Here is a 12,118-nt window from a genome sequence, read left to right on the forward strand (position 1 = left end):
ATTTGCCCAAGCTTTCTCTCTCTCTCTCTCTTTCTCTTTCTCTGCCTGCCTTCCACTCCCTCGCTCCCTCGCTCTTTGTCTGACACATGCCTCCACATAGCAGCAGGTGTTCACACTTACACATGATATAACATCTCAGGGTGAGTCAGTAATGAGAGATGCTCGATGAGTTACGCTCGTTAGGTGTGGCATATTTTTCCAGTAGCTGTGTGTGTTTGTGTGTGTGTCAGCGTTGTAGTTAAGACCGAGATCTGAGCTTATCAAGTCCAAGTTAAGACTTTCAAGGGTCGGGGGGGGGGGGGGGGGGGGGGGTTGGGGGGTGAGTCGAGACGGAGACCAGAATCCAATTCAAAACCATGACTGTAATAGTGTTGGTCTGCCATCACAGTGAGGGCTCAAATCCAGTTTCTCTTCGAATATTTCGAAACAAAAAACAAACATTATTTAAGCATTTTAGTAAAATACAACTGGACATTTGATAAGATTACTACATGACAGAGGGTATTGTAAGGGAGAGGTTTGTCAGATCTAATCACACTAAAAAGAAAAAATAATTTAGACTCGGATGATGTGATCGACGGTGGCGATGACACTCCGGTTGCAAAACTCGAGCGGTCTTGAAATAAATGTCCGAGTCATCGCTGTCTGAGACGGAGTCGAGGCCGAGTAAGAACGCTGTCAAGTCCAAGACGGGAACCAAGACCCTTTAAATGTGGCGTGTCGAGTACTACAACACTAGTGTGTGTGTGTGTGTGTGTGTGTGTGTGTGTGTGTGTGTGTGAGATTGTGTGGCAGGCTGTATTAGGTCAGCGGCATTGACTGTCCAATCTGTGTTGTCTTGAGGCCCATCATCCTCCTAGCTGGGGAATCGCGGGTGATGAGAGAGGGATCACAGACGAGACAAATCACTTCTTCTTCTTCTTCTATGCTCGGCCTTCCCCCTAAAGCCCTCAGTGTGTTTGTGTGTGTGTGTGTGTGTGTCACTAACTCCTGCTCTCTGCTGCCCCTGGTGGCTCTGCCCTCTGTCCAACCCCCGGCTCAGAGCGGCTCTTCCTTAAGTAAACAGGCATGTGACTCCAGATTTAAGGCAATGCTATTAACCGCTCTGTTGCCCTGCTCCTGCTCCGCTCTGCCTCCACCGCCCCTCATGCCATTGTCACACAGAATAAGACACACTAAGCCTTTATCACCTAGTGGAGCCGGTGGAGTGCTGGGATGGCCCGAGCGCTTGTGTGTCCCCCCCCCCCCCCCCCCCCCCTCCTCTCTTTTGAACTAACGGCCACAGAGGCTAGTTGTGGTCGGGCTGTCACTGCTGTGGTGCCGCTCTTGTATTCCTCCCTCAGTTCCTTCCCTCCCTCCCTCTCTCCCTCCCTCCCTCCCAGTCTCATACACCCCAAGCCAATCTCACAAAGGAATGAGAGGGAGGAGGACAGCAAACAGTGAGCGAGCCACAGGCCGGTGGTGGTGGTGCAGAGTGGGAGGCGGGGAGGGAGGAGTGGAGCGGGACAAAGACATGCAGATAGAGCGAGGAGGGAAGATGAGGTTCATCCAGGGCTGTCGTGCCTCGAGGACCCAATCAGGACATTCCACGTGTGTGTGTGTGTGTGTGTGTGTGTGTGTGTGCTTGTGTGGCTGCATGTATGTGGTTGTGTGTGTTTTGTGTGTGTGCATGTATGGGTACATATGCGCTTGTGTGTCTGCATGTGTAAGAGTGAGTGAGTGTGTGCGTGTGTGTTCATGCTTGCTTGTATGGCTGCTAGTGTCACTGTGATTGTGTGTGTGTGTGTGTGTGTGTGAGTGAGTGACAGAAAGTGAGAATGAGTGTGTGCTTCGGCGTGTGTTTGTTTATGCTTGTTTGCGTGGGTGCACATGTGCTTCCGTGTGTGTGTATGTGAGAGTGTGTGCATATGCGTGTGTATGTGTTCATGCTTGTCTGCGTGGGCACCAATTTGCTTGTGTGGCTGCATGTATGCGTGTGTTTGTGTGTGTGTGTGTGTGTGTGTGCAGACTCAGCGCTGGCTGGCTCCGCGGCTCATCACACGCTACAGCCAACTGCTGATTACACAGGACTTGTTTTCGTCCCTGCTCTCCTCTGTTCTGCGCTTATTATCAGCCTGGGAGGACTGCGCAGAATTAGACCGAGAGCCTTGTCTAACACACAGTCACTCAAGTCTCCCTCTCCGGCCGTTCTCCTCGGCTCAGCGCGGGCCGACGCCGCCTCTCCCGCGGGCCGGGGGACCCGGGTAGCGGCGGCAGACGCTCGGACAGCTGTAGAGTCCAACAGTCCTCACTCAGTCCCCTTCTCTCTCCGGGACCAGGGCCTGTTTACCCAGTCTGATGACATTATGACAATCAAGTGGGGATCAGTTCCGTTCCGCTTCCCGTCCGGGGGGGGTGGGGGGGGGCTCCTGGGTGTGTTTTGGGATAGTTAGGCATGCAGAGTCACCGCGGCACGCTGATTCATTAGAGTTTCCCATCGCTGCGACACCGCTGGCGTCAGGCGCCGGGCGGCAGGCCGTGACCTGCTGTTGTCTCAATGAAGATCTGATTAGATGACTGATGCTAGCAGCCCACCAAGGCATTTGGAAGCCGATCGTGTGACGGCTAATTACGCAGCAGTTTTTGGACTGCTCACTGGTCCGGTGAAGGACAGCCAGACTGGGCGTTCCTGCTTCCTGCTTGCAGAAAGAGGAACTGCAGAGTTCAGTAAATTGAGCAGGATTTGTGACGACAGGAAGGACGTAGCTCGACGGGGGGAAGAGATAGTAGATTTCCTCTCTCTTCTAAAGGGTGGGGAGGTAAACACAGATGGGCCATTCTGATGGAAAAATCACAAAAATATGTTTTTGTATCTCATTACACATACTATCTCTACACATTAAATGGCATTGCCTGTATGCGTCTGTACCTGAGTTGATGTGAGATGTCTAGTGGATCAGGAGTCATCAGTGTTTACCATCAGGAGTAAATGATCCATTCCTTGTGGCCAGACTTTTGTCCCAGGAGGCCTAGAGAAGCAAAGCTCTGCCCTAAACTAGGAATGTCCTGGTTTGTGAGGCATGACGGACTGGATCTTTCTCTCTCTCATCTCTTCTCTCTTCTCTGTCCCTCTCTCTCTTTCTCTGTAGCCTCTCAGTCACTCAGTGGGCATTGGAGCAAAAATGAGCAAAACCTCACGCACAAATCCAATCAAACCCCTAGTCGTCTAAACATCAAGCTAACCAAACTCTCCAGAGCTGCAGGCTGGAGCTGCATTCAATTTGTTTCTGTCTGAGCCCCTCTGCGCTCTCTCTCTCTCTCTCTCTCTCTCTCTCTCTCTCTCTCTCAGCACTGCAGTGAGTGGCGTTAGTTGCCAAGCGTTGACAGGCCGTTCTGATGCCGTTCCATCGCATCCCTTACAGTTATCCACCGCAGTACGGCCATGAACTGGACCTGCTTTATGCGTTCAAACAAGCTCGCTCTTCCCGATGTCAGGCCTCTGTGTCGGACTCATAAGGGAGTTTATGAGGAAAAGCGAAAGGGGGGCAGACAGTGTCTCAAGTCTGACTGCAAGCCAGAATGCTTCTATCTTTTATGGCTCTATAATGATGGAGTGCATTAACCCCCGTTTCTCTCTCCCTTTCTCTCTCTCTCTCGTTCTCTCCAGGCGCTGGCAGCCAACGCAGGCACGGGGTTTGCCGTGGCCGAACCACAGGTGGCCATGTTCTGCGGAAAGCTCAACATGCACGTCAACATCCAGACCGGCCGCTGGGAACCCGACCCGTCCGGAACCAAGAGCTGCGTAGGAACCAAAGAGGGAGTGCTGCAGTACTGCCAGGAGGTGAGTCACCGTGACACAAATACGCTTGAAGTGGCTAAAAATACGCCGCTTTCCCGGGAAAGCGTAAAAGTAATGGGATTTTGATGTAAAAATACGAGCAAAGTAAATTTTTTTGGACATTTATTGTTAAATAGGTGTTATGATATGGGGATATTGTGGTGGGTGAAAGTCATTTTTCATTTCACTGTGATTTGAATGAGCAACTGCTATTAGAGAGGCTGTTGCTGGCAAGCCGTTGTTCAAAGACAGACATTATTTACAGTGGCGGTGTTACAATTAGCAGACCTTGTGACCGTCATTTTCCCTAGCTGTCTCTGTATAATTAAGGCCATGTTCCTCCATGATACAGATATCCGCAATCTTATTTACTTGTTCCTCCTACCGTATCTCCTAACATTAAGAGGCTGCTGATATTACTGTCATGGTTGATTATGCAGTTTTGGAAAATAAATAAATAAATAAAAGCAGGGATGTATATTTTCAAGAAGCTTTCCCCATGAACTTCAGTTGCATTTATTGATGACATTTTGATGGCATTTGTGGAAAGTGTAAATTGTGTGCTCTTTCATGGTTGAGCAGATGGCATCTAGAGACTACAAACCATGGATTAAGGGATCTATTGAAGCTCTGCTTATCTCACCTTCTCTCTCTCTCTCTCTCTCTCTCTCTCTCTCTCTCTCTCTCTCTCTCTCTCTCTCTCTCTCTCTCTCTCTCTCTCTCTCTCGCACGCAAACACCAAACACACACACACATACATACAACTCTCTGACTGTATTTTTCTCTCTCTCTCCCTCCACTTCCTCCCACAGATGTATCCCGAACTGCAAATCACAAACGTGGTGGAAGCCAACCAGCCAATTAGGATTGAGAACTGGTGCAAGAGGGAGAAGAAGGTGTGCAAAGGCCACGCCCACATTGTGGTGCCTTACAAATGTTTAGGTAAGCCCGTACGCTGATGGGTAGTTCGAGGGCCGGGAAAACCATTTAGAGGACTGTAAATGGCCCTTCATATCAGGTGTTCCCCATTGTCCTCCCTCTTCTAAATTAGCCCTCCGCTCGGCATAGAGAAAGAAGGGATTATGATACAGCTAAGCCATAGGCAGAGGTGACATGGAGCAATATTGGAGTCTGATTCAGTTGACTAATCCTGGCCTTGAGCTGCAGATTGAGCAGATCCAGGCTGGATGGGAGATAATGTCTCTCAGAACGGATGGCTGGGGGGGGAAAGCTATTATTGTTGGGGAGGCTTGTTGAGCAATAAAGCACAATCTTATTTCCCCCCTCAGACAGTGGCCATAAACTCGCACAGACACACAGGGTCAGAGAGAGGGAGGTCTGTGAGGAGGCCTGCTTTATTACTCCCCATTTCTCCACTCGCCTGCGCTGTCATACACACTCCCCTTTGTCCCACAGCATCACTGTAATCAGCAATGGCAACATGGCTATATTCTGCTTTATTAAATGTCAGATAGAGCCTCTAACTCTAACATGTCTCTGCGCCCCTTGACTTACAAAAACGCACTACGCTGCAGCTGCCTTTGAGGCTCGGGGTTGCAATAATTGAGAAATAGAGTTCTGAAACGAGGCTTCCCTTCCCTTGTCCGGCTATCTCAGGAGGGAAAAACCATCATCCTCTATGCTGGAAACTCTTCCCAGTGCCCTCCCTCTGTCCCAAAGCCTCTTGCTGATTGAGTTGTGCCGCTTTCCGGGATGAAAAAGCTATTAGCGGTAGCATTGGACTGTGAAATGGGCTACCATTCAAGAGCATTTTTGGCAAACGGAGAGAGGAGGCTTTTGGGAAATTCATGGGACAGCAAACATCACAACTGGAGTGGCCACTCAGTGACTGAGGCAGGAATACAGATGAGAGGTGCGCAGGCAGAATCAATCTGACTCCAAATTCCCCAACTTCCTCTCATCTGACAGCCTGCGACCGCTCTGTGGGTTATGCATGTTCGCCCCGAAGTTAGTCTGTCTCACCTTAGCCGCCTCCCACTGGCCAGCCACTGCCTCCATCAATAACCAAGATCTCTCATTATGATTCAGCAACAGTGCTGTGACTGCCATTTAATTTAAAAAATCCCATTACCTCTTCAGGCATAATTAAATAGGCCTATTGCCTGTTCTTGCACATTTTTGTCATCATTGTTAAAGGTCCTCTATGCCTGCACACTGCTGGCCCATCAGATTACAAGTTCTACTCTGCCGTTCTGCTGGGTTGCAAATGAGGAGATTGAACAGAGAGAACAGAGGAGACAGATGGAGAAGGAGAGATAAACATAAAGTGTTGGCGAGAAGGAGGCCATTGAGAGGGTTTCTGGTTAATTATGTAATGGAGCATGTTAGGGGCTTAATTGGAGGGCTCTGATCATATGCTACAAGCCACAGCACGCCTTTGCCACCTCATCGCACCTCACCCCTCGGCCCGTCATTTTCATGCTCCCCTTTCATATCAAGTGCAATTGACAAATGACAAGTGCCACTGAATTATTCATTATTTGTGGTGTTCGCATAATGTTCCAGAGAACGGGACATCTGAGGTATCTGCCTTATATGCGTACAGTAATTACAGTAGAATCAAAAGGAAATGAAACGGACCAAAGGGAGGTGAGCCGTAGCTCGGGGAATATGATTAAAAGGGCCAGACCTGCGTCCATGTCAAGTTAATAGGTTTATATGAATAATGCAAGTGCTAAGAAAGGGGCTCAGTGAAAGAGTGAGAGAGACTGAGATGGGTTATACCATATCCCATCTCTCCAGGCCCATGCAGAGGCTCAGTCACAGAGCCACAATCCCTCCATGTTCCCGTCCCCGACAATGGCTCTGCAGATGAATGTGACTTTTGTTCCATGGCACTCTAATCCCTGCAGCATGATGTCTTTGTCAAACAGCAAAGGATTATTTTAGAGATTTTTTTTATTTTTTATTATTATGTCTCAAGTGGTGAGGACAGTGGCAGATGTGTGACTGGGGTGTGGGTTAATGTGCTCGGCAGCCTGTCTGTTACACAATGATTAAAACAAGGGAAAATGCATTTGGACAACACAGAGTCCGGCAGACTGCTGCTGAAACAGAGAGAAAAAGTGGAAAGAAAATGTATATTTCATTTCTCGTGTTTAATGTCTAGAATTTCTTTCACTTGATCGTATAATACCTTGCAGCCTGTGTGTCAATAGTCACGTTCACACAGTAAGCGTAATGTGGAGACCCTGCTGAAGTTCTCTGCTTAATAAGTGTAAGTTGATAATGGATGCAAATCAAGGCTTGTATTAGAGGGTCAAACCTCTGTCAATACCGGCAATACAGTCTCAAAAACATTTTGTAACATGAGCACGAACTCTGAAACGCAGATTACGTGTTGTGGATACGAATCTGATGATTTCGTTCCTCCGCCATGAACGGATTATGTGACAAAACCGTGAATTGGACACGCCATTTTCAAGTGTTCATCATGTGGAAAGGTCAGCGAACAGTTAAGTATGGGCAAGTAAAACTTTGGTTAAGGTTGGGCAACTGAAACAATTTGGTTGTGGTTGGGGAAAGGTTTTGGCTAAAAATGAAAACTTCACTCACGGTATAAAAGTTCTTTGCATGAGTTGGGAGTTGAACCCAGGAGTTGAGGTCACATGTGGTTTCATCATGCTATTTCAACATCAAACTACTGCCTGCTGCTAGTCATGTAATCCTTTTGTGGTGGGAAATTGGATTTCTCTCACTTTTGTTGCACGGAGCGCGTTATTTGCATTTTAAGACATCGTGCTGATTCCACAAAATTTCATAAGACCAGGCTTTCTCCGGAAAAGCCCTCGACACGCAACAGCCTTGCTGTCGACAAGCAGCTACTGGGCGCTTAGTTGAATTCACCACCGACCAGTATATCATTGGTGTAAGGTGTATATCCTTACCTTCACACCCCCCACAGGCCGGTAGTACAGCCAGTCTAGGGGGCTACAGAACGGGTGTCTGATAGGCGGGGAGGTTAAAGGAAATACGGCTGAATAGAGTAGGTGGAGAGGAGGTCACAGAGAAAGAGGAGTGTATGTATGCTCTCTCTCTCACACACACACAGCTATACACGCATACACACAGCGCTGCAGTTCTTGCGAGGCACAGCTGCTCTCCAAACACCACCATCCATCACCCATTGCAGTGTGACTGCGCACGCCGTCTGCTCGCAACCAAACCAACCTGTGTGTGTGTGACAGAGAGAGAAAAGATGAGAGAGTGTGTGTGTGTGTGTGTGTGTGTGTGAGTGAATGAGTGAGGGAGTGAGCTAGGGAACTAAAGCCCCAATAGAGCATCCAGTATGCAGGATGTGGAGGAACTAAGGGTTACTGGGGGTCAGAGTCAGACTATGATGCTTTCCCCTGAGCTCTCTCTCTCTCTCTCTCTCTCTCTCTCTCTCTCTCTCTCTCTCTCTCTCTCTCTCTCTCTCTCTCTCTCTCTCTGAGCCTTAAGAGAAGGAGAAGTTTGGAGGCAGAGCAAGGAAAGCAGAAGGATGGGGTGGGTGGAGGGATGAGGGGGTGTTGCTGTGCCTCCTGGGCGGAGATGAGAAGCAGCTGCCGGGTCCTCTGCTATTTCCAGCTCGCTCCTCTTCCTATCCTACCCTCTCATTTTCCAAAACACTGCTTTTTCACCCGCTCCCTGGCTGGCTTATATGAAGTGCTCCAGCGGCTCTGCCTCAGGCCGGGGTCGCGGCGAACCACTAAATGAGCGGTTAGGACGGCTCTTTGTGAAACCTCCAGACCCTCATTGTGCGTTTTCGGTCCGCCCATCCCTTAGCCGAGTCGGATCTCAGCTTTGGACTTTATCCTGATTCTTCCTTTCCTCCCTCTTCTCTCCTCTCTCTCGCTCTTTCCATTTCTCTCTCCGCCCGGCTCTCCATCTGTTTCCGATGGCAGCGTCTCTACCTGAGCGGCTCGTCACTCTTGCCAGCCCATCAACTGTCCCCGTCCTATTTAATCTTTCTTATGACCCCTGCACCATATGCTTCCCTCCGCCTGGTTTTCAACCCGGGACACTTCATGGGAATTCGCAAGGCGTCTTTGTCTTTCATTTCCCACATGAGCTTTCTGTCAGCTTGTCTGATGAATAAAAGATCTCAGAATTGAATTCATCAAGCAAATGATATCATTCACTCCCAGGAAGAGTGTTGGCTACCTTAAAAGAGTCACAGCGTGAAACCTGATTTTCTCCTCCTGCCATTTTGATTGCAGAGCGCTAGATGAGTCTGTAAAAGAGATGAATCCCTCTTGGCTCCAGGTGCATGGACAGATGTTGAAGTGTCAAATGCCCTTTCTGTTATGCCCCCGTAATGAAATGCACAGGACCAGGCAACTATGAATTATTGAATTATGCCCTTTTTTCATTCGTCTCATCTGTTATTCCTTTTTTAGTCCCAGCGAGCGGTTTATAGTTTCTGACCCTGGTGTCGAGCGGTGACCGGGCCGGGCCGGCACGACGCGCTGGGGAGTGAATTCGGGACAGATTGGTGGCGTGACTAACAGGCCGCCGGGCCATGTGATTTGTCATTACAGTGGGCGAGTTCGTGAGCGACGTGCTGCTGGTTCCGGAGAAGTGCAAGTTCTTCCACAAGGAGCGCATGGACATGTGCGTCAGCCACCAGCAGTGGCACGGCGTGGCCAAGGAGGTAATGCTGCAGAGGAAACAGTGGGAGGCTGTGTCTCATTGTAACACTATCTCAGAGACAGCAAGGCGAGGGAAAAGACTCATACACAGAGGGGATCATTCGTCCTTCAGGAATAGGGAGTATTTAGTGTCAGCTTTAATTTTAGCATCCGAAGTAACCGAATTTTTAGTCCCTTCTCTCTCTCGTTCTCGCTCTCGCTCTCCCTCTTCACTCCCCCTCTTTCTCTCTCCTTCCTCCTCTTATTCCTTTTTCTTTCCACCTGTCTCTGTGAGTCTCGGAGGCCCTCTGATCACAGGCTGACTGGGAGCCCTCACATTTCAGCCACTAATCAGATTAGTGTTGTGGCTGTAATGCAGCTAATCCCCCCTGGGCCGCTCTGGAGCCCGGCCCTTGGGGGCCGCTCTCAGACCAGGACAGGAAGAGCAGCTCAGCAGCTTCATCTACCTTCTGCTCCGCTCGCTGCCAGCCTCGTGCTTCTTAACTAGTCTCTCGCTTTTCCCCAGCACGTATCATTATCAATGCCGAAACCCGAGTGGCATCTGCAGCCTTAGATAGTGTGACATCCAGAAGGTCTCCAGTCGATAAAAAATTTGTTACAGCCAAGCAGTAATACATCTTACCACTGGGAAAATCTGGGTTGGAAGAAATGATGAAGAAACAGCCTCCCCTCCCTCAGTGCTCATAAGCAAGACACTTAATCCCCAACTGCTACAGCAGAGCTGCTCAGCGGCCACCAGTAGCACTGGGTAGCTGCTAGCTGTGACTGTATGTAACAGCATGGATGTGAAGCACAGCATAGCTTGAAAAGAGCATGCATGCTCAGTTAAAGGACTATATCGACTTTTTGGAAGTTTGGCCCACTGGTCACCTTACCCAATGTGTGAGGAGAGGACTGGCACCAAAATCATCTCTGAGAGTCTGGTACATAGTTGTGTCCAGTGTGCATGCTAATGCTTTAGCATATGGTACGTTAAGTAAATGGAGGCGACTAACATTCTGCTAAAATTGAGAAAATTAGAAACTGTAGCATTTTCACGGTTGGGTGGTTGGTTAATTTTAATGACACGTCTAAACCTGCCAGGCTTTTTTTAGGGGATTGGCAAAATAGACAAAAAAGAATGCACAAAACTTGTTTTGTTTACACAGCAAGTCAGAAAAGTTAGCCAGACAGCTACATTTTGCTCTGTTTATTTGTAATGGATGGACTAATGGACTAATGATGAAGATTTAGGTTTTGTTTTCAGAAGTTAGGAATCTACAGCCCATAGAACAAAATCTAATGCCAACTTTGGATTACTGAAAGGTTTATCTTCATACTATGGATAATGCTAGTCGCCTATGATTACTAAGCTGTATGCTAAAGCATGCGCACCAGACACAACTATCTAACAGAGAACCAGAGATCATTTTGGTGCCAATCCTGTTGTTACTGGGTAAGATGACCAATGGACCAAACTTCCAAAAAGTCGGTGTAGTCCTTTTACTTTCCTCGGATAACTAAAGGTTAAACAAATATTACTTTGTCAAAGCACAAGTTAAAAGTTAATAGTACTGAGGGAGGCATAGTAATCATCCATGTCTAGTCCTGTGCTTATTTGCTCAGTCGGTTTCATCCCTCGTTCACCTCCGCTCTCTCCCTCCGCCCCGCCAGGCGTGCGCCAAGAGCTCCATGGTGCTGCACAGCTACGGCATGCTGCTGCCCTGCGGCATCGACAAGTTCCACGGCACCGAATACGTGTGCTGCCCCTCGTCCCGCGCCGGGGAGACCGCGCCTCCCGCCCTGCCCTCCCAGGAGGAGGACGAGGAGGAGGAGGAGGAGGACGAGGACATCGATGACGCCGATGTGGACGACGGCGAGGAGGCCATAGAGGACAGGTGAGGGTGTTATTTGTGAGGGGAGGATTTTGTATCTAGATACAAAACACAAATACATGACCAAAATAAATGACAAGTTGCTGGTGTGAGCAAATGTATTTCATTACCTCTGCACATGCAACAAGCACGTCATGTGACACATCTCCATAGGAACAGTCAAAACAGGCTCTGCATCTCAAAACTTATGGAAACTCCCCATTTCATTTAGTCTTACATATTCTAAAAAAAATAATTGAAGTAATTTAATTCAAAAATTCTACACCCCAAACGTATCTTGATTCAAATTACATTTAGTATTTTTTCAACTCAGGTCAAATACAAATTACAAAAATACTCAAAAGTAATTAAAATGCGTATTCCAAATATATGTAATTTAAATACTGCCCATCTCTGGGTGGAGGCATGCAGTTCATACGGTATTTTGTGGCGGGGAAGTGCATGTGTGTGTGTGTGTGTGTGTGTGTGTGTGTGTGCCTGTGGCTGCACGATCATGCGTTGTCTTTGATATATCGCGTGTGTAATATCCGTCCCGTTGCGAAGGGCAGATATTACCGGCCATCTGGATGAATTAAAGTGTCGTGACATTGACCTATGGCAGCTGCTCTGCCCAGGTTTGATAAATCACTCCTCCGCCTGGCTCCCCACCCCTTCGCTCAATCACCTCCACCTCTCCACCTCTCCACCCCCCCCTCTTCCCCCTCCGTCAGCGATGTGCGCTCGGCCCGACGAGGAGGCCACCCAGAAGGAGGAGCCCAAGTGGACGAGGACGAGGA

The 12,118-nt window shown here is 48.7% G+C and overlaps 1 protein-coding gene across 1 annotated transcript in view; it reads left to right on the forward strand.

Annotated features, from left to right (window-relative positions):
* aplp2 (amyloid beta (A4) precursor-like protein 2) overlaps positions 1-12,118 on the forward strand; it is a 48,060-nt gene that overhangs the window by 24,104 nt on the left and 11,838 nt on the right. Inside the window, exons 2-6 of the mRNA XM_078283944.1 lie at positions 3,647-3,820; positions 4,630-4,759; positions 9,358-9,470; positions 11,122-11,345; positions 11,957-12,101. Of these exons, the coding sequence (XP_078140070.1) occupies positions 3,647-3,820; positions 4,630-4,759; positions 9,358-9,470; positions 11,122-11,345; positions 11,957-12,101 (786 nt within the window). The remainder of the gene's footprint in view (positions 1-3,646; positions 3,821-4,629; positions 4,760-9,357; positions 9,471-11,121; positions 11,346-11,956; positions 12,102-12,118) is intronic.

This window comes from Centroberyx gerrardi, chromosome 6, assembly GCF_048128805.1.
Source record: "Centroberyx gerrardi isolate f3 chromosome 6, fCenGer3.hap1.cur.20231027, whole genome shotgun sequence".
NCBI lineage: Eukaryota > Metazoa > Chordata > Actinopteri > Beryciformes > Berycidae > Centroberyx > Centroberyx gerrardi.